Here is a 22,573-nt window from a genome sequence, read left to right on the forward strand (position 1 = left end):
CAGACTTTTTGACGAGGGGTGCCCAAACTTTTGCATGCCACTGTGTGTGTATATATATATATATATATATATATATATATATATATATACTTCCTAGATATAATAACGTATATGTAGGTAACTGATAAATTTCACAGATATAAACACACTCACAACGCTGCTCCCTGTAGGACCCAAAACTTGAGGGGGTTAAATGCAGTCTTTAGGTTCTAGATAACTGCTTGTCAGGGTTTGGTACATTACAGATCTGTATGCAGCATTAGGCTGAACTGTCTGCTCCTGCCACATGTGAGGAAGGCTGTTAGCCCAGCCGCGCCATGATGAGCATAATAAAGCACAGAGCAGCTCTTCAGCGGGGAAGACGGATCATGGACGGAAGATGAGAAGAAAGACAGCGGCCAAACGCCTTCTGAACAACGACAATGACGGAGGCTCCGAGCAAACGCAGTGTGAAGCTATTGAGGTGAGTTGTGTCACACTGCTAAGTCTTTAGTGGGTGTACATATTAGCCTTTTGACGCCGACGGTCAGAGCAGCTAGCCATTTGGAGACGTGCGACTATGCTGCTAATTACACTAAGTGTTTTCCAGCATAGACCGTCGAAGATGAGGAAACAGCTGCAGCCCCTCGAAGACAACAGGCAGAAGCTAACATCATGTGATGCTGGACCTCTGAAGCTCATATCGAGGGTGTGCTTCTCCTGACTCTTACACTTCCACTCTACTGAAATGAGAGTGAACTCTCTTGCTGATCCACTGATCTCACTGCCCCACAGTGCCATGGTGGGCGTTTTCAGATCCAAGGGGCTTTTAATGCACTCTTTATTAGGACTGTCCCCTCTTTATTAAAACATTGTGGGTGTGACGTTAAGGTTTAATAAAACATGTGTTATCCATGTGACATTATTGCTCTCTTTGGGCAGACTTTTGAAGTTGAAAACACAGCTGGACTGGCCATTGGAGATGGCGACATCACTATGGAGGTAACTCTGGCTCCTCGTGTAGGAGAGTTCAGGTGAAATAGTTTGACAGGCTGAAATCAATAGTCATCAATACTGTTTGTAACTAAACTTTATAGAGAGAAGAAACTTTAAACATTTTAGACTTTGGTGTTTTAGAGGGGAATTCTGCCATTTTTCAAAAGGTCATTTAGAGAGTTTTACTGAGAGATGGTTGATTGTAGGGAAACTTACTGACTCTGATATTTGATATACTGATATTTCATTACAGTGATGGTGGTGGTGGTGGGAACCTGGGAACCAGTGGGTTTTAGACATCGTGCTCCTTGGCTCCCATCACCACCACAAGTCCACAAAGTCCATATGTTTCTCTATATATTCTCTTATAAAACTTAGACATGTGGCTTACTGGTGGTTTTGGACAGTAAATACAAAGACTATATTTACTGTCCAAAACCACCAGTAAGCCACATGTCTACATTTTATATGTAGTACTGATAAATCTGAGGAAAAAAGTCTGTGGGTGCTATTTGAGCCTCTACACCATTAATGTGTTTTAGGCCAAAACCTTATCTCAGAGTTAGTAAAGCAATGTCTCAGGCATTAGTCAGTCTACTTCCTGTGAATTTTGACTTTGTACGTTTGTCTAGCTGAGCATTTTAAGGATTTAGTGCAATTCCCTTTTAATGTAACAAGATCTTATTCCACGGCATTTTGTAATGTTTGTATTGGTAAGACATAACATACCTATTATGAGGTTTTACTGTGACAGTGATGAATCTTTACACCCATAAGATGATTCATAAGACGACTGTATTATAAACAAGTAGGATAAGTGTTCATGTCTATGTACAAGTGCTGATGTGTTGCTCTCTCATGCTGTCATGAGTAAGCCTATTGCTGTTCTAGGTGTTAGGAAATCTCCAAACCTGCTCAAGGTCAGAACTTATCGCCATGGTGTTGAGCATGCAGAGGGAGACAGACAGCCTCAGGGAGCAAATCAAGACTCTAACAGGTCTACACGTCTATGTGTCCACTGTCTGTAATTGGGATAGATCCTTACTTAATTAGCTGTCTGCTGTTAATTAGATTTATGTTGATGAACCTGTTCAAAGTAATTTTGAACCATTTTTGTTAGTCCACTTGTGATTCTAAACTCTGCCGTTGTGTTTTCTTGTCCTGGACAGCTTGTGGAAGGCTGGCACAGAATCTTGAGGAGTTAGTCACAAAGACCGACAGCTGGTTGAACCGTTGCGGTGTAGAAATGACCCCCAGTATTCCGAAGGCACATGAAGGAAACTCTGCTCCCAGTCCGGTTCCCGCACCAGAAGTCCAGAGTGACCAAAGGATAGAGCAGCAGGCCTCCAGCCAGCTGGGTGGTCATGAAATGAATGAGAAGAAACCAAGGAGTGAAACACCCCTTTACCAAGAGGTAACCAATCACAGTGGTTTTCAAACGTGTATTGCAACCCACTGTGAAGAAACTGCATGGATTCTTTTTTTTCTCCAGAAGAGCAGAGCTTGCTGAATTGCGTTTCAGACCATAAGCTGGAACCACTCCGCTTCGCCACACTGCTGCTGCTTCCAAAGCATTTAGTGCTAGTCCTAGTAAAGTGGCCTTTTACACAGGTTCATGCACATGGGACATTGTGCATGCCTGTGCTTGGAGCAGCTACCTGAGTAAAAGGCCACTTAAGAACAAATTTACCTGGCTGCTGCAAACTCACCCACCACTAGAGTTATGTAGAAAAACCTGTTTGTAGCGACTGGTTATTTCTCAGTAACACGCCAGTAATCTACCAAAACATCTCCCAATACAACTTAAACCCTTCATAATGCAGTATATCGCTGGACATGCAACCCTATCTGTGAGGAAGATAATCATGGAGGACGACGGCATGAAAAATATAAAAGATAGCATGGAAAAATAGGAATTGAGGATAAACAACTGTTTGCCACATGTACATGTACATGTGCTAATTCCAAAAGTAGTGGGTGGAGCACCATCATTTCCGAGAACACAGTTCCACTACTCCACAGCGCAATGCTGAGGGGCTTTAAACCCGCTAGCCTACGCCTGGCATTAGTCTTGGTGCCAATCAGCAATGGGTGCAACTTAAAGTAGCGAAATGTTTTCCTTAGAAGTGGTCCTTATGAGGTCTTGTTCCTTTGAAGCTCACTGTAAATGTAATCATCTGGCCAGTCTGGAAGTAAAAAAAAAATAGTTTTTGTGTTGTCCTGAGTGAACGCCTGATGTTTTTTTCTGATAGAAGCTTCAGAAAATACTGTGTTATGACAGGAACATCTGCAGAAATTGAAGCATAAGCTCAGTACATGAAAAGACCCCTGAAGTGGCTAATTTAAAGGGGAACTGACATCCACTCCAACATTGCCTCACAGGTTATCCCAGTGGAGCTGCTGGAGCGATGTAACACAGGCACCACTGCCCAGAAGCTTACCAATGAGCTGCTGCGTGGTCTCTACGACAGAGACTGCCTCGCCTCACACTCTATCTCGGGTGTTGTTAACAGCAAAAGAGGACAACCCAAGCCTGCTCTGCCTGCTCACGAGATTCAGGCCATCCTGAGTATGTACACTGAAGGGTTCCAATACCAGTATTTAGTCACATTTTGAGCATTTTTGGCTAGAATATATATTTTTTATTATTCATTTTTTAATTAGTTCTGAAATCTTGGTAAAACTGAATATTATAATTGGAAAATTAATAAATAATTAATAAATATAAAAAAATATTTTAAAGGAATATTTACACCTCTTACCCTTCACAACCATGCTTACTGCTTGATTTTGAATGTGAATTGTAATATTTAAATTGGGCCAATTAAGACATGAATCTTACCTTCCTCTGTTGCAATCTGATGTACAAGTGTAATTGTTACATATAATATAATATATATATAGTGTAAGTTAAATTTGCAATGTCTCTGAATGTTGATATTTTTTCCATATTTTCAACAGGAGCAGTACAGCACTACTTCCCTGGAAAGACAGACTCTGAGATTAAGGGCTATATTCGACAGAAGCTTCAGAATGAAGCCAAAAGGCTGAAGAAGAAGCCACACCCAGCTGAGGAGCCATTGCTTGGGCCTTAAGACAAGTTGGTTGTAGAGGGCAGTAAGAAGACCTTTCACCAATGAACAAATAGAAAATGCCTTTTCAGTGCCGTGTTTCTAGTTAATACAGAGAGAACTGTTCATCCAGTTTATTGTGGTGTGGATAGACGTTTGTATTATTTTATATAATATAATATTGACCAAACAAAACTGTGAATGAAAATTTGGTGATCATCCTGTACTAAGAAGTGTTGAGCTTAGTTTTGATAGGGGGCTAAAGCCATGGTCAGGTTTGCCAAGGTTGAGGGTTTGTCCAGGTTGCCCAGGTTGTTGTAGCATTATTGGAAGCTGTGCATTGATTTTAGTAGAAAACAAAACATATATTGTCAGTGAGAAAGCTGTGGAGTCCTGCATAAGAAAGATTGTGAAGTGTGATGTATTTGACACTTTACTATATATAATTACATGAATAGTTTAAAATGTGGAACTACATGTGAGCACAAACTGGTTTCTTGCTGTTAATCATTTTACCTATTCCATTCATTTACAACACAGTGCGAGCTGTAAATGTGCACTCTGTGAAAACCTCAAGCTCACCTTTCAATTATTGTGCAATAAATATCCTTTGTTTTTTTTTTTAATAAAAAATATTATGCAGTTTACATGATTTGTGTTCGTTTTGATTAATCATATTAGGCTGTTCCTAAATTTTTTTTCCTGATGGCCATGCTCTAAGTAAATGTATTAATTGTGCCTTGTGGTAATACCAATTCAAAGGCAAAGACTATTCAAAAGTCCTGCTCGCTAGTCCAATGCTGGCCCTTGATGCCCACTATAGTATACCAAGACTACTAGCATTACATTTGCCTACCTGTGTAACATAATTTAAATGTAAGATGCTCTGGATAAGAGTGTGATACCAGTCAGCCATAACATTAGTACTAGTAGTACAGGTGAAAGTGAAAAAATGTTGCTTATCTTTATCTACAGTGGTATTTGTAAAGGAGTGGGATATATTAGGACATGAAGTGAACAATCAGTTCTGGAAGGTTTGACAAAAAACAAACTGATGGCTAGGCGACTGGGTCAGAACATCAATTCAGTCTATTTCTTAATTCAACCTTTATTTAAACTTGCAATACACAGAGGGTGACCCTCATAAAAACATCAGGCAGGTCTTGTGGGGTGTTCCCGGTATGCAGTGGTCAATATCTACCAAAAGTGGTCCAAGAAAGGATAACCGGTGAACCAGCAACAGGATCATGGGTACCTAAGACTCATTAATGCAGTCCACGGAAGCCCCACCTCACAACTTACAGCACTTAAAGGGTGCGCTGCTAATGCCACGGGACACCTGCAGAGTCTTGTGGAGTGCATGGCCCGAATGATCAAATTTGTTGTGGTGGCACAAGGGGGACCTATTTAGTTTTAGGTTAATATTGTATAGCTAATGTTATGGCTGGTTGGTGTATAGTGTTACCATGCAAAAACTTTTAAAGACAAAGATAAAAACAAAGCCATTTAAGCAGTCAGATGGTATTTTCTGTTCTAAGGTTCTGCATAAGAGTCAATAAAGCCTCTAATAAAGAACCCTTAACCAACCTCTCCTTTTTAGAATGTGGGCTAACTGAAAAGAAAGGGACTTTCACATAGGGGCAGCTCTGACATAGAAAAGAACTGAGTAACATTTTTGAAAATAGAAAAGGAGGAGATTTCAAGATTTGGTGAAACAATAGTTGTAGAAGCACAAAAATATTCTGCTTTATTTTATTGAATTAATAATTGAATTTGAAATGGTATGTTATTGCTAATTATTTGGTGATGACAATGGTTCTCAGCAGCATTAGGATTATTGTTAAGAGGTTAGGTTTAGGTGGTGGGTTGAGAGGTTAGGGTTTGTGCTTGAGTAAGTGTTAAATTTGGGATTATCTAGAAAGCCTGTAATAAAAGGAAGAAAAAAAAATATATATAAACAAATCCTAGTAGTTTCATTTCCAGTGCCTGCATTGTAATTGCTATTGACTTTAAGATCACAGTTCCCTTGCACCTTCAGATCTTCAGGAAGCCTTTAGGTCCAGAGCTGCTGAGGCTAGATTGTGGTGAGTAACTCATCCTTCTACCAGCCAGCTGTGTCGTCCCCTCCCCTCCCCCTCTGCTAAAATAAGAAGGTGGAAGACTGGGGACAAAGGACGGCGTGGGAACCGCATATGGTACATAATCAATAGGCCTTATCACACACACACACCAGCTCGCTGACATACGAGCAATGGGCCGAGCCATTATCAGTGATACATGAACCTAATCCATTTAAGTGTCAATGATACAACAGATCGGAGCTCAGAAAAACCGTGGTTTTGCTACTGGAACCATATCTTCACTGATTCAGCCATCTTGCACCCCCCTCCATTTTCAGACAGGAGATCCGCTAACAGGAAATCAATGGCCTTCTTTTGTAGCTACAATTTTGGACATCCTTATTGCGTTGTTTTCTTATCTGCCTTGTGGCGAGCAAGAACCAGTTTGGATATATTGTACTGCTTACCAATTCAGTTTGACTGGTTTTGAGCCCAAATCGCATTAGTTGCAAAGAATGGTTCGAAAATATGGCTAAGCTGGTAATGCTAATGTTGCTAACAATGACAAAAAGAGAAGAGCCTGCAGTTAGCTTTATGAAAATGGCAATGTGCTGATTGTTAAGTTCTGCCGTTAGTCCATTAGCAAGCATGTGTGTTTTAAAGCTAATATACAATACAATTGTATTGTGTTGTTGTTTGTTTTGTTTTTTAGAAAAGTGTCCTCCCAGCTGCTCACCACCGCAGCCTACCGTAGCTGAAGAACTAGCGGGAGATGCTTGACTCAATAGACTTCCTTTCAGACCCCTCACGCTCCTCTAATGGGGCCAACACAAACACACGTGGGCCCGCAGCAGGTCTCCAAATGAACCTGGTCAAGAGCAAGAGGAAAGAAAACAGAAATTAAACGTTCACAGAACGCTGGCGCAACACCTCCTCCTGGAGAGCCATACGATTCCCGCCGAGCTGTAATATGTCATCTGAGCAGCAACTCCGGCGAAGGACATATCCCACAATGCCCTGCTAGGTGGGGTGCCGTGGTACCCGTTGTGGCGCACTTGCATGCCTCCATATGCCACGTTAACTTTCCATTTTTCTTTTTCTTCCTGTCAAGAGCAGGGCAAATATTATGAGGGAAAGAATCCTCACAGGAAATATCTGCTAAATGCCAGTGTCCCTTTATTCAAAACAGACATTTATAATAATAATGTAATTCCACAATTCCTACATAATAAACAGCATTTACATTTGATTTACAATCAAATATTTACAATATTTACATGCTGACACAGGCATTTTTGCTTTCCTGAAATAACAACCACATTGTATGCACAACTTTGAACCCAATTCAAACTATAATAATTCAAACTCTTCTACTTACAAAAGTTTACCTGCTGTCAATCGAACTTTTAGAATCCACACTTTCAACAGAATTTCGGAATAAACAACTAAAATAAATATTTCATAGCAAATGTCATCAGCTCATAATAATAATATTGAGTATACTGTTTTCCCAGGTATGGTGACTTTTATCAGTAATTTATAAATAGTTCTGATCAGAGGAGGATGCACCCCCCCCCCCCCACCCCCCCCCCCCCCAATCTTGGTTCCTCCCAATGTTTCTTCATCCAGCTATGAGGCCACTGTCGCTTTTGGCTTTCTCACTCTCTTTTTATGCTGTTGATTTCTTGTCTTCTTGCTGAACACTGATATTATAAAGCTGCTTTGTGAAAACACCAGTTGTAAATCGTTATACCAATCCTTTTGATTTGATTTGATTTGATTTGATTATACGATCTGTACAAACCCGTACATAACAAATCAATTAAAACAACTAATCGTATCCCTTAATTACCTTTTTACCCCTTTAGCCTCTGAATTCCTGCTTATACTTCTACTGCTGGCAGCGCTTTCTGATATTTATAACCTTTCTGTTTTATTTGGGCAGCAGTATCTACATATACAGCTGTATCTAGCAAATGACTCCATGCTGTTAACACCAGCAATAAGCAGTTGCACTTATTGCCAGTGTTCTGACAAGCTGTGCTACCTTGTTAAAGTCTGCTAACATTACCAGAGCTTGTCAGAACACTGGCAAAAAGCACAACTTCTCGTTGCTGGTGTTAACAACTGTGCAATGTCAATTGCTATTAACTGTGCCAAGATCACAGTTAGCATGACTTTGTTTTTAGCCTTAAAAATCTAAAAAGTCCACTGAAATGTTGGATCTGGATTTAGGATTTAGGGACATGAGGCCCAACTGCATGGTAGAGAGCTTTGTGATCTATCTAATGTGTCAGATAAAGTAATGGTAAGATAATGGTACGATAAAGAGCCTTATTCATCAACCGCTCTCAAGAACGAAGTTAGTAAAACCCACAACCGCAGTTTTAGGAAGATTCTGACATTGACCAACGTTTTCGTATTGGGGATATGTTCAGTTTACGAGGACAATGAGATCCATCATTATAACAGCAGAGCTGCGAACAATCGTGAATCTGGTGTAGACTTTTTGTTAGGAGTTTTCTCAAGAGCAAATTTGCGACATTTCTTTGGAAACTATTGGTGAATGAGGCCCAAAAAGAAGAGGAAGAAAAACAGAAGAGAGAAAATAGGCCAACAAAAAGAATACAGAAAAGACAGAGGAGCGGAAGACAAAGAGAGAGGGAGAGGGAGAGAGAGAGAGAGAGGGAGAGAGAGAGAGAGAAAGAGGTGGAGAGAGAAAAGTGTCTGTCCAGAAAAAAAGAATAAGACAGACATACAGAGTAGTGGAGGTGACCGTTGGCCATCAGCAAACATGGCAAGCTCTGTTCAACAGTGAAAGATAGAAGGAGAGCAAGAGAACAAGCAAAGAAAGGAGAGAGAGAGAGAGAGAGAGAGAGAGAGAGAGGTGGGGGCACAGGTTGGGTTGGCCAGTTGTCAGGGCAACAGAAGCCTCTGGAGAGGGAAAGAGAGGCGGGGGTGCCTGGTCTGGGCTGGCAAGCTGAGCACCTGCCCTGCTCTGATCTGCAGGGAATTACCCTGCCCTGAGCAGATGAGGACCCTAAAAATGAGAGAATGAAAGAGAGAGAGAGAGAAGGCGAGAGAGAGAGAGAGAGAGGAAGAGGGAGAGAGAGGGGGCCCTATACAACCAACTTGAGCATCTGTCCAATGAGAGGAGTGGAATTTATTTATTATCTTGGAGGAAGAGGTGGTTCCATGGGGCGGTTTGATTAATGTCCAGCCCTGCATCTTGTCAGTCTGTTTTTGTCCGCTGAAAGGAAAACAAAGCGTGGGGGGCTGAGAGAGAGAGAGGGTAAGAGCAAGAGAGAGAGGGAGAGAAGAGTGAGGTAGAGAGAGAGAAGGGGGGGGGGGCGCTCGGTTAATGGCTGCCACTGAGGGTTCTTTTCATGTCGCTTGGGCCCGTCAGCTTTGATTGATAGCTCCGACAATGATTGGACGGACTTCTGGCTACTGCTCACCGAGCACGGGCATCATGGGAGGGAAGAAGAGAGAGAGAGTGAAAGAGAGAGAGAGAGATAGAGTGAGAGGGAGAGAGAGAGAGACCCAATAAGAATAAGGGAAAAGCCCATTTCTACCCAATCAGAGAAGTGAACAAAATAGAGCGAGAGCAATAGAGAGAGAGAGAGAGAGAAAGAGAGAGAGGGGGACCGCCCAATCACAGGAGAGAGAATAGAGAGAGACAGAATGAGTGAAGGAGGTGGAGATTAAGATGAAGTCTGTCTGATTTCACTCAATTATATTTATTTGGATATAACGGTCTGTCAGTGGAACCACAGCATTCAAACACAGGGTTCTCCTTTCAAGCATGTGGTCTGTGTAGTGCCACAATACTGGCAATACGGACTGATTCAGAGAATCGGCTTTTATGGAGTCTATTTCATTTAGAGCCTATTTGACTGTCCCATCACATCCATCACCAGCATGTAAAACACATTAGTTTTTTGAAGTGTAGAAGTGTAGAAGAATCACAGTCCTTAAGGAAAATAAGAGCTGCAAAAGCTGTTTTATAAACAAAGTAGTGTCCATAATTTCACTGTCACACAAAAACCTGTAAAATGGCAAAGGAGAAGAAGGAAAAACCCATTCATACATTTCTATTGGTTATTTTGGAACATTTATATTGGTTCAGATTCAGTGTCAAGAAGTGAAAAACTGCAAAAATTGAGGTACACCTTTTTAGGGAGACAACGATAATATAAACTGTGTCAAGATTTCATGCTGAATGGACCAATAGAAAGTTAAGAAGGGTTTTTCCTTCTCTAGTAAAGTTGCCCATTTGAAAATACAAGTTTTTTTGTCAGACTCTGACAATATGTATTTTTCCAGTAGGTCATCCCTGTTCAAATGACATATTTATATGCAATTTCTGTATGTAAAAATAAGTGAGCAATATAAATATAACTATTAAATTGCATTTTTATGCAAGCTTTTATAATGGATATAAAAAAGCAACACATAAAATGTGCCAGAAGCTTTGAACATTTTACATGCATTAAATTTGCCCTATTAATGATTTTGTGTAATGTAATTTAATGAAATGTAATTTCACTTAGCAAACCCGAATTCGAGCACATAAAACACATCTGCTTGGGTTTGAGGTTTAGGGCTACTTTATATATGTATATTTACTACAGTTCTTGTGCAGTTCTCTTCTGTCCGTCTGTGTTTCTGTCTGGATTATTCACATTTAAAGAGTCGAGATCTGGATTTTATCAATGTGAACATAAAGTAGTTTTTTATGTTCAGACTTTAACCTGGGAAAGGGCTGGCAGGAGAGGAAGTAAGGAGGAGAATTAGAATCTGTGCTTTTTAATTGTGCTAATTTTGTGGCCTGTCTGCTTTCACACCTAAATGTGATTTTTTGAATAAAGCTAATCTGGATTGTGTTTTAGATGATAATGTTTTGGATTGAAAATGAGTTGTTTATCTGCTTTTCTATTGTTTGGATCCTACTGCGGTGACTAAGTGGTTTATGCATTTCAATCCCGCACAGAGAAAGAAAAAGAGAGAGAGAGAGAGAGAGAGAGAGAGAGGAACCTAGCTCCAGATGAAAGCAGTCTGATTAGGTTTGGGTAGAGGAACATATGTAGAGGAGCCATGGGGACCGGGGGGACGTTTGATCCCGTGGCGCCGCTCCTCTCTCCTGCCCCAAATGGAAGCGCAAATTGAGTTGGTGGGGCTGGGCAAATTGAATTTACCGTGGGAGGGCCCCCCACCATTACCGGCCCGTACAGGGTTTAGGGTCATCTGTTTTAGTCGGCAAATTGATTTTTGCATTTTGGTTCTCATCCTCAGCCATCTTACCTCCTTTTCTCTCTCTCTCTCTCTCTCTCTCTCTCTTTTTTTTTTTTTTTTCTCTTTCTCTCCCCTTCTCTATCTTTCTTATGTATATATGAGTAACAGCAGTCAGTGGGAATCAATGAATGGCATTGTGCTGCGTATTTTATAAACTAAACACTGGAGCAGTGGTGGTTGTATAGTAATACCAGTACCAGTGTTAGAGAACTACTGACTGCATTAAAGCTTATATATTAAACAGACATTTCCACTGATTCTAAAACCGCTGCTATTGACAGTGCTGATCTGTTTGTATGTGTGTGTGTGTGTGTGTGTCTGTGTTGTGTGTGTGTGTGTGTGTGTGTGTGTGTGTGTGTGTGTGTCTGTGTGTATGTGAGTCTATGGTGGGGGTGGAAGTGTGTATTACTGCTCAGCCAAGAACAGAATGCAGAGATTTTGCTATTAATTAAAACAAATTAATTATCCGCCTCATCATCCGAGCACACATTCTTACACACAGTCCCTCTCTCCTCCTTCATATCTCTCTCTCTCTCTCTCTCTCTCTCTCTCTCTCTCTCTCTCTCTTAGATGACAAATGTCAAGCTTAGTTTTATTAAATAGTCAGACAGTCTGAGAATCATCTCCTCACACTGTCTCTCTCTCTCTCTCTCTCTCTCTCTCTCTCTCTCTCTCTCTCTCTCTCTCCCTCTCTGTCTCTCTCTCCCTCTCTGTCTCTCTCTGCATCTCTCTCTTTCTGTCCACCTTTTTGTTTCTGCCCATGTTTCTCTGACTGTCTCATTCTGTCCCTCTGTTTGTCTGTCTCTTTCTGTCCCTCTGTCTGCCTGTCTGTCTCTTTTCGGCCCCCTGTCTCTCTATGTTTTTCTGTATATCTATTTGTCTGTCTGCCTCTCTGTCTGTGTCTCTGTGCCCTCTGTCTGTTTCTGTTTTTCTCTCTGTCTGTCTTTCTGTCTCTATTAACCTATCTCTCTTTCTGTCTGTCTGTCTGTCTCTCTCTTTATGTCTCTGTCTGTCTGTCACTCTATGTCCGTCTCTTTCTGTCTCTCTGTCTCTCTCTGTCTCTCTCGCTCTCTCCTCTGTCAGCCCGAGTGTGTCTGTGTGTCATCCTCCTGCTGTGTACAATAGCAGGCTCTTCCTTGCCCAGTGTGTGTGGAGCTGGTATGGGGGTTTGATGGGGGTGTGTACGCCTGAGGGTTTTGCGCCCCTCTGCTGTGGCTGAGTGAGATTGATGAGGGTCAGGACCCCCACCTCCCCCCCTGCCCCGCCACACACCCCCGAGGGCAAACACTGCAATACACCCCCAAACACTCTCGCTCTCCAGAAGCCTCCCTGTGTATGGGGCAGTACAGCTGCATCCCTCTGCCTTTATCTCACTCACTCTGTCTCTCTAACTCTCTCCATCTCTCCATTACTATTCCTGCATTTCCCTATTCATATCATCCTCTTTCTTTTTCTTTTCTTTCTCCATCCTTGTCTGTTTTCCCGCAGTGTAGACACAAAACTTCAGCTGGAAGTTGAGGCCTACCAGTTTATTAAGCATGTTAGGTGTCTTGCCTTTTATCCTAGTACCTTCAATAAAAAAAAATAATAATAATGAAAGATGGGAAAGAACAAGAGGTAGTTAAATGATGGCAGAGAAAGCAAAAGAAGAGAAGTGACAGAAGTCAAACAAAGATAGAGGGAGTAAATAATAAACAAAAATGGGATGAAAGAGTGTGTGTGAGGAAATATAGAACAAAACAGAAAGGTAGTAGAAGAAGTGAACAAAAGAACATAAAAGACAAGTAATGGATAAATAGAAACAAAGAATGGCAAGAAGAAAAAAAGTCAGAAAAAGAAAGAAAGAAAGAATGGATGTGAGATACAGAGTGAATGAGAGACATATAGGACGAAAGAAAAAAGAAAGAAAGAAAGAAAGAAAGACCAAAAAAGATACAAAGAAAGACAAAAAGAAAGATAGACGGAAAGAAAGACAGACAGAAAGAAAGAAAGAAAGAAAGAAAGACAGACAGACAGAAAGAAAGACAGACAGACAGACAAAAAGAAAGAAAAACAGACAGACAGACAAAACGAAAGAAAGAAAGACAGAAAGACATACAGACAAAAAGAAAGAAAAACAGACAGACAGACAAAAAAAGAAAGAAAGACAGAAAGAAAGAAAGGTAACAGAAGAAGTAAGGGGAGAGGACAGAAAAAGACAAGTAATGGATAAATAGAAAGAAAGAAAGGAAAGAAGAAAGATGGAAATAGAAGAAATAAAGACAACAGATAGAAAGACAGAAGGAAAGATAGAATGGAGGAATTTGTGGGGAGAGTAGGGGAAGTGTAAAAGATGGGGTCAGTTTGAAAAAAAATGTCCCAGTTTAGTTGCCAGTTATTGCAGGTTAGCCCATCTGATGCAAGAAAACAGCTGGTGGAGGCAACGGCGTGTATTATGAGTTTCTGCTGGCTATAAAACATCTCTTACAGTCTTCATTGTGGAGCTTTCTCCACCGCTTTGTTCCCCCTGTGAAAAAGCTCTGATATGGTTTTCCTTTGTTCTTAATTGTCTCTGCCTCACACATGCATACCTATCTGTTCTTCTCCTGTGTTTCAGTTTATCATACATACTAAATGTGATCAATAGCATCGCGTAGTTCAGCAAAACATACTTTACAACCAGTTCGAGTAACTTCAGAATCTGACAAACTCTGACATGTCTGTTCATAAATCTACAGCTCTGATTATCCCCAGTGCTCCGTGGAGCAGCGTTCGCTGCACGTTCGGGTTAATGTGGAGCAGAATGCGTTTCCAAACCTCCAGAAGGCTAGTTTCATTATTCCTCATTACGAAAGTCCCTTCTGGCTGTTGATGTTACATTTGGCTTGATTAAACGTTTGTCAGTAACACTTCCACCAACAGACTCTGTCACTCGGTGGTTCTAATGCACTGAGAGAACATGGCAGCTGTCATAAGCATTGGCGTTGGTTTATGTCCACTGATGATGAATGACTTTTATCAAGTGACCAATCCAAACTCTTTGAGCTTGTTGAGAGGCGGGGGGAAGTCAAGCATGACGAACTTCGGCGGCTGTTATAAGCAGTTGTGACAGTTGTCATTTCATGTATTTGGTTGTGTTGCGACTTTTCGGGGAGACTTTAAGTCAATCTGACAAACAGAATATTAAGCAAATAAAGAAACCAGATGAAGGATGGGTCTGGTCCCCCTAAAGTTTAATGAACATAGATTTTTTTCAATTTACCATCATTTCCCATGTAGATTAAAACACTGCCGTTTACATACCATTGCTGTGTTTCCGGAAACGGAACTTTACTGTTTAAAGCAGCAGATAAATGTTTCCTACTTTTAACGTAAAGTAAATTACCAAAAATCACACAAGAACTTTGCATCTCTGAAATGGCAACTTTACAAGAGAAGGAACTGAATGGAAGTCACCATAAAAAGTTTTTATTCCAAGTCACTTTGGAGCATTTCTATTGGTCCATTCATCATGGAAGTATGACATGGCAACGACTGCCAGATTCACATTATGTCAAAAATTTTAAAATGTGATGAAATGTAAATGTTTCACTTTACAAAGTTTTGGACCATTTCTTTCAATCCATTTGTCCTGAAGTGTTCATACCATGTGAAGGACACCTTAAGTTTTTAAATAATGAAGGAAAACTGTTGCAAACATGATCTAATATTAAGGAAATATCTCTATTTCTAAAAATGATATAATCCAGTTCACTGTAAATATGTAAGTGTCAAGTCATTTGCTGGTGTTGAAAAGTACTACTGTTTGAGGAGTAAGCAATGGTCTTTAGGCCCTAACATGAGCCAATGCAGCCATTAAAGCCTTTAGTCCGAATTTTCAGTCAAAACACATTCAGTGAAAATTTCACCGAGTTTAATCATTCTCTTAACACAGAGCGGCTTGAAACCAGGAATTCTCCAAACACAGCCCAAATCGGTGACACACAATTTCCACGGCTGTTGAAAAGCCATCCGAAGGCAGCCTGACGCCGTTGTCAAAATACACCGCAGTTCTTCCTCTCATCGCCACACTGTGCGTTTCCAAACAAATCTTAATCAGCCAGTGGAGGACGATTCATTACCATCGCCTTAAAGCCGCGGCTGCTGGAGGAACAGGACAACTTCCAGCTTTCTCTAATGATCACTCGCTGCTGGAAACATGGGAGGCATTAGTTAATCCTAATTTGTCATTGTATGTGTCACGGCTGAGAATGCAGCATTTATATGACATAAAAAGGGGCCTTCTCTCCCCGTCTGCTGCTTTCTTTTCTCTCTCTCTTTCTGTTTTGCTCGCTCTTTTTTTTTTTCTCAGTGTTGTGCACTTCATCTCCAGATGAAATGAAATCATGGGGGACATCTGTCTTGCCTGGCAGATCTGGTCCCTGACCCTTGCCTGGGCCTGAAGTGGACATTGCAGTGGCTGGAAACACACACTTACTCACTCTCACTCTCTCTCTCTTTCTCTCTTACACACACACAAACACTACATGCAAGCACACACACAAGCTGTAGTGTGCTACAGTTCTTCAACAGAACACATTCAACATAACTGAATTAACTGCTCTTAAAAAATGTTCTAGGAAATAAGCTTCACAGTAAACTTCAGAAAGGTTCCGCACGCACCTCCATTTATAGGCATTGTTTTTTTAAGGAGCTGAAAGTTGTTCCATAACATTGTATTTGGTGCAACTGCTGTAGCTGCAGTTGAACCTAAACCTGACCCTAATCCTTACCCTAACCCTAACTCTAACCCTGGCGCTAAACCTGAATAGCAAATCTTCTGTTGCTATTGTTTCAATACAGTTAGAGGGTCAATATGCTATACATGCTAATAGATCATGAGTCAAATGATGTACACTTATAAATAAAGGTGCTCCGCTGTTCTCTGAGGGATTTCTCTGAGGAACAATTTTAGTTTGAAAAATATCAATTTTTGTGCACAAGATTAGTAAAAATCTTTATATCCATATTAAAAGATTCTTTACACACATCACATACATACAAAAATAGTTGATTATAGAAACAAAAATGGTTCTTCTAAGCAATTGCTTAACAGTGTAAACAACCTTTAAATTAGTAAAAAAAAATCTTTACATCCACTTCTTTAAAGTCACTCAAAGAAGTGTGAAGAACCTATAAATAACAAAAAATTACATTCACTTCTTTAAACCTTTAAAAGGTTCCTCATACATGTCTCTTTCACAAAAATGCTTCTTTATGGGAACAAAAATGCTTCTTTCATGGTATCCCTTAAAGAACACGTGAAGAACCTTTAAATTAGTAAAAAAAATCACTTAAAAATCACATAAATTTTTATTTACTTTTACTTTTTAAAATATATCAAGTCTCAAATCCCAGCTTTTTATTTGGTCTTTTTTTAAGTGGTAACTTTGCCTATAAAAGTGTATGTAGTGTACCCTAAATCCATCTAACTCTGAGACTTTTATTACTTCCTATAGATTAAATCAAATCATGTTTACTGTCATGTCACATTATCATGAGCATGAAACACTTATGTGCATTGTCCCTTGCAGTAGTGAAAACATCTACTTAATAAAATCAATATCAATAAAATACAGTAATCACATTAGCATACACTATACACACACTATTGCACTGATCCAAACATACAGCAATTAATATATAATCAGTAAGACATACAGATGTTTGACATGTTGATATGGAAAAAAAAACTTTTATTCCTCAATTAGAGAAGTGAGGTACTCCAGTCCATCATCAAGGGACCACCAGCATTTTTCAACTGAGTTTAAGAGGTCAAAACCCAAAGTACACGCAAACATTTTGCACCTTTATGGGTATATTTACACTGTGGGTACCTTGGGGGACAAAAATGTAGGTTATTCATACAATATCCTTTATTCTGACAGTGTAGCGCTAATAATCTGTAGACAGTCTACAGCAGGCTATATAGTGGGAAATAAAGTGGAATTATAAGCAAATAAAAAGGATTAAAGGATTTATGGCAGTAAAGAATGTGTATTAATTTAAAGAAATGTAGTCAAATACATGCTTCACTTAATCTAGTCCACTATTTCAGAAACTTTAATAAAAATCAAGTTTCCGCAATCCTTTTAATTAAAACTTGTGTTTTAAAATAACTTAGATTTTCTGCAGCTATAAAAGGAAGTGTATTACAAACCACTATTGTGAATAGAATTCATACACACACACACACACACACACACACACACACACACACTCCTAGGAGTCTCTAATGAGCCTAAAAAGCATCAATGAAGTGTCATTAAAAAACATCAATACACAAAACCTTAATGTAATTCTAAAACATTATTGTGACAAAACATCAATTATTTTTCTTAAGGCATCAATACCCTTGGCAAAACATCAATTTCTAAAAATTCTGTCATAGATTATAGTCCACTTGCATTGCAATTGTATCAATACAGTTAAAGGGTCAATATGCTGCACATACCAATAGATTATGATTCAAATAAGGAACCCTTACATATAATAAAGGTCCTGTTCTTTGAGTGATGCAAAGGAAGAACTATTTTTGGTTCTAAAAACCTTTTTTGGTGCCATAAAGAACCATTTATGTCAAATATATGTGAATGTTTAGTAAAGAACTTTTATATCCGATTCCTGAAACCTTTTAAAGGTTCTTCACATTGAAAGGTTCTTTTTCAGACTGGACAAAAAACAAATTTAATCAAAGTAAAGTGATTAAATTTAATGAAATTAGTAAAGAACCCTTCCACCCACTTCTTTAAACCTTTCTACATTCTCCCTCAAAGTATAAAGAACTTTAAAGGCTCCTTATACATACACATATCTCTCACAAAAAAAAGTCATTCTTAATGGAACCATAAATGGTTCTTGTGAAGCATCACTCAAAGAAAGTGTGAAGAACCTGTACATTCTCTTCTTTGGATCTTTAAGGGGTTCTTTCCATTCATATCTTTTTTCACAAAAATAGTTCTTAATGAAACCAAAAATGGTTCTTCTATGGCATCACTCAAAGTAAGCGTGATGAACCTTTGAATTAGTAAAGAACATTCTCTTCTTAGAGCTTTAAAGGTTCTTCACAGACACATGGCTGTAAATTTGCATCACACAGCTCTTAATGGACTCAAAAGCGGTTCTTATAAGGCATTGCTCAAAGAGTGTAGATCATTGTATTCAAGAGATTGTTTATGGTTCAGGTGTGAAGGGTATTCATAAGCATTATTGAATATATAAGTATAATTAAAGTTGTTCATGAGTATTTATTAATATTGAACATTGAAGGCAGAAATGATAAAGAAATGCAGGACAGGGTTCTTTGGTTTTCTAGTGTTTGTCCTACATTTGACTTTTCCTGGAACCTTCTTTATCTTTTTATTTCAGTTTTTGTACAGAACTTTTTTTCAGTGTGGACAAGCAGAGGAATAAAACGTCTTTCCAACTTGCATCACACACACACATACACACACACACACACACACACACATGCACGCAAAACTGTTTTTCCTCTTTGCTTGCTTCTGCCTTTTCGCTTTCCTGCTCTTTCTTTCTCTCTCTCTCTCTCTCTCTCTCTCTCTCTCTCTCTTTCTCTCTCTCTGCTGTAGAGGAGAGATAATGGCCTCTGGCTCCTCAATCTCTCCTCTGTAATGTGTTTCTGACGCCGGCTCGCGCCTGCAGCCCCCCGGGAGGCGCAGGGACGACATCATGATGGAGTGTCAGGTGCTTCTGTGTGTGTGTGCACATTTGTATGTGTGTGTGTGTGTGTATGTGTGTGAGCATGGGGAGCCTGAGCATGTCAGTATGCATATCAAACAGTTCCATAATGATATCTATTTTCCTGGCAAGTACTATGGACTGCTGGGACCATCTTTGCCTTCTCAGTGCAAATTGCACACACACACACACACCCACACACATACACACACACATGCATGCACACACTCCCACACTGTATCCCCATTCTTCGATGCTCATTGGCTGAACTACAGTGAGCTGCTACACAAATGAGCTCTAAGCTACAAAACAAAGCCGTTTAGAGGATTTACAACTCTGCTAGCTTCTAAACTCTCTGCTTTGATTGGTCGTTTCCCATTCTTGTTTACCTCAGCGGCCTCTCCCATTGGCCGCCAGTCAACATGGCATGGCGACGGTAGCCATAGTAACGCGCTTCTGGTGCTGATGAAGCAGATGTCCAGCTGCGCCTCGGCGCTTCAGCAATCAGCATGGCCAACCGACTGCAGACCACCAGGACATGCACACTCAGAAATAAAGGTCTTCAGTGGTTCTCGCCTTTGAGGTGCTTTTCTATGACGAATATTCTTGGACTCAGTGTAGAAACTTTTATTCAAGGAACTACGATCTCATGCTCTCCATATTTATTAGGATTAGCTACACACAGGTCATTCAGGAGAACCCTCGTGCCAATATCTCCTACAGGAGGCCCTAACCAAGGTTCTCTAAATAATCACTGACTATGCAGAGCCATGCTGATGTGTGAAGATCATTGCACACTACACGTGTCCTATATCCTAGTACTCACAACATGTTTTTTGAATGTCACCGATAGTGACATTGTAGTGACCTACAAAAGGAATCGTCAGACAAATGCCATAGAGGAATGTTTGATCACCCTAAGACCTTTTCTACTGAGCATTTTGAAGAAGCATCCAACTGAAAGTTTCTTCAGAGAACCGAAATTGATTCTTATATTAGCATCTTTATTATTTGAGAGTGTGGCATGGTCCTTATACTCTTTACAATGGAATATATGTCTATACAATGGGACTATGGCCTAGTACAAATGGTGTATGGTCTAAGACACTTATAATGTATGTTTTGAGTGATCTGATTGAAGACCACTGCTGTCTGCTGGCCAATGCACACTGCCTCCATCACAGAGTCAGCTGGCAGATGCTTAGATCTTTGAACTGCTCCTCATATTTCAGTGTGGTGCAGATGAGATAGTATTCGGATTCATATTTATTTTGTACACAAGCATGCTTGTAGGTTGGCAGGGCACGCATGGATGTGTGAGTGTGTGTATGTGTCTGTCCCTGTGTGATTCAGGGGGAGTGTATCCGATGTTTTATGGCGGCAGGGTCAAGCCCTTGAGAGGAGCAGGGAGAAAAGAGTGGCTCAAATACAGATCAGTCACACACAGAGCGAGCGAGAGAGCTTACAAAGGCTGAATTGAGAAGGCCTGTGATACCCCAGCCGCCAGCCCTACGGCGTCTCAGAAAGGCCATAATTCAGGCGTGTGATTGACAGTGGAGATGGGGAGCTGAAAGGCGTGTTGAAGATGTCAATGGAAATTACATGTTGGAATGTGAGAGTGTCTGACTATTGTCTGATCTAGACAGGACAGGCTGTGTAAAAGAGGGAAAGAGGAGCTTGTGGCTATGTGTGTGTGCGTGTGTGTGTGCACATGTGTTAAGGTTAAGCTTATGGTATAGATTCTTGTTAGAATTATAGAGTTACATATGGTTCATGTTGTTTTTAGGTGTGTACAACACATATTGGTTGTGTTATATACAAAAAACTATATGTCCAAATGTTTGTGGACACCCGTTCTAATGAATGCATTCATTTTAAGTTGCACCCATTGCAGATACACATGTGCAAATGTGCACACACAGCTTGTCTGGTCCCTGTAGAGAAGGATTGCCAATAGAATAGGACTCTCCGGAGCAGATAAACATGAACCTATTGGCACCATGCCTAAAGCAAGACCCATGTATAAAGCCCTCAGTATTGAGAACTGTGTTCTCTGGAATGATGATGCTCCATCCAGTACTTTTGGGATGCGTTGTGGAGTTGGGGATGAGGTGGGGTGGTGATCATCCAACATCCTGATCTCAGTACAGCTCTTGTCGCTGAATGCAATTAAATCCTCACAGCAATGCTCCATAATCTAGCCTCATTGACTTCCATTGAAAACTTAGAAGGTTTTAAAGGACAGGCCTATTACCCCACAACCTGATACTGCATTAAAAATGTGTGTGTGTGTGTATAAGATCACTCTGACTATCTTGACACTGCTGAAACAGTGACAGGCCTTACAGACAGATTAGAAACTAAAGACTGTGGAGAGTAGATGTGGGTCTGTGTGTGTGTATGTGGGTGTGTGTTTTTGCTATCTGATAGCACCAGGGCAAAAGTGCTGTTTGTCTAACACTTAGGTTACAGCAATTACAGCTTGGTCACACACACATGCCCGCATACACACACAGACATACACAGACCTGTCACGTACATCACTGTCGGCCACGCTCCTGAATTTACAAAGTAACATCAAACGCCCCCATCTAGCTGTCTGCTACCCTCACCATACCTGACACCTGATACAGCACAGACACACACGCACACACACACATATGCACACACACATGTTTTATTGAAATGAATATACCTCCTGAACAACAACATGTAAAACACTAATTCATAGAACTGAATGGCTCAGATAGTCTAACCACTGCCTTGTGCACAATGATTCCGGGTAGACTCCGGACCCACCGCGACCCTGACAAGACCAAGAAGAAGTAAATAAGGAGATGGACAGATGGATAGACATATGAACTTAAGAAGAGCATGACCTGGTAAAGTCATCTTTCTTTCATTGTTAATATACAGTACTTGTGTGCAGTGGAGCTCCCCATATCCACTGTCAATCACATGCCTGAATTATGGCCTTTCTGAAAGGGCTGGTGGCTGTGGTATCATAGGCCTTCACGATTTTGACTCCAGTCAGTGCTTAAATATCTTGTTGTCAGAGTGTTATGAATGAGATAATAGACCATATCACATGTATACTTAAATTTACAATGTCATATTATACATTTTTAGAAGTATGCAGAGATGTAGAGATCATAAAAACTATTGGAGCACAATCGATTCCCAATTTAATGGATTAACCCTCATAAAGGACAAGGGCTTGTATGTGGGCCCATAATTCAATTCCTTAGCACTACAGGCAAGTTTATAGGAAAATGATCAATGATTCATTTCATATTGCACTTTTTAAATAGTTTATTATCAAAAAGTATTATTGATGTAAATATTTGAATAAAATGAGGTGCTATGGTAGTTCTGGAGTAGTGCTATGGTATGCTGAGGTGCTATGGTAGTGCTGTGTGTGCCGCACAGCTTCTAGGGCCTGTGGGTTGTGGCCTC

At 40.3% G+C, this 22,573-nt stretch overlaps 1 protein-coding gene across 2 annotated transcripts; it reads left to right on the forward strand.

The window, feature by feature from the left end:
* The first annotated feature begins 235 nt into the window (after window positions 1-235).
* On the forward strand, window positions 236-4,675 carry LOC140574178 (BEN domain-containing protein 6). Of its 2 annotated transcripts, none has more exons than XM_072693922.1 (7): window positions 236-463; window positions 590-688; window positions 922-981; window positions 1,867-1,972; window positions 2,145-2,389; window positions 3,358-3,544; window positions 3,937-4,675. In XM_072693922.1, exons 1-7 carry the CDS (start codon window positions 380-382, stop codon window positions 4,068-4,070), a joined length of 915 nt encoding a protein of 304 aa, XP_072550023.1. In that variant the 5' UTR covers window positions 236-379; the 3' UTR covers window positions 4,071-4,675. The 2 variants fall into 2 exon arrangements, with proteins under 2 accessions (XP_072550023.1, XP_072550024.1); XM_072693923.1 differs by having other exon boundaries at window positions 595-688.
* The last annotated feature ends 17,898 nt before the right edge of the window (window positions 4,676-22,573 follow it).

The sequence above is a fragment of the Salminus brasiliensis genome, chromosome 12 (assembly GCF_030463535.1).
Source record: "Salminus brasiliensis chromosome 12, fSalBra1.hap2, whole genome shotgun sequence".
NCBI lineage: Eukaryota > Metazoa > Chordata > Actinopteri > Characiformes > Bryconidae > Salminus > Salminus brasiliensis.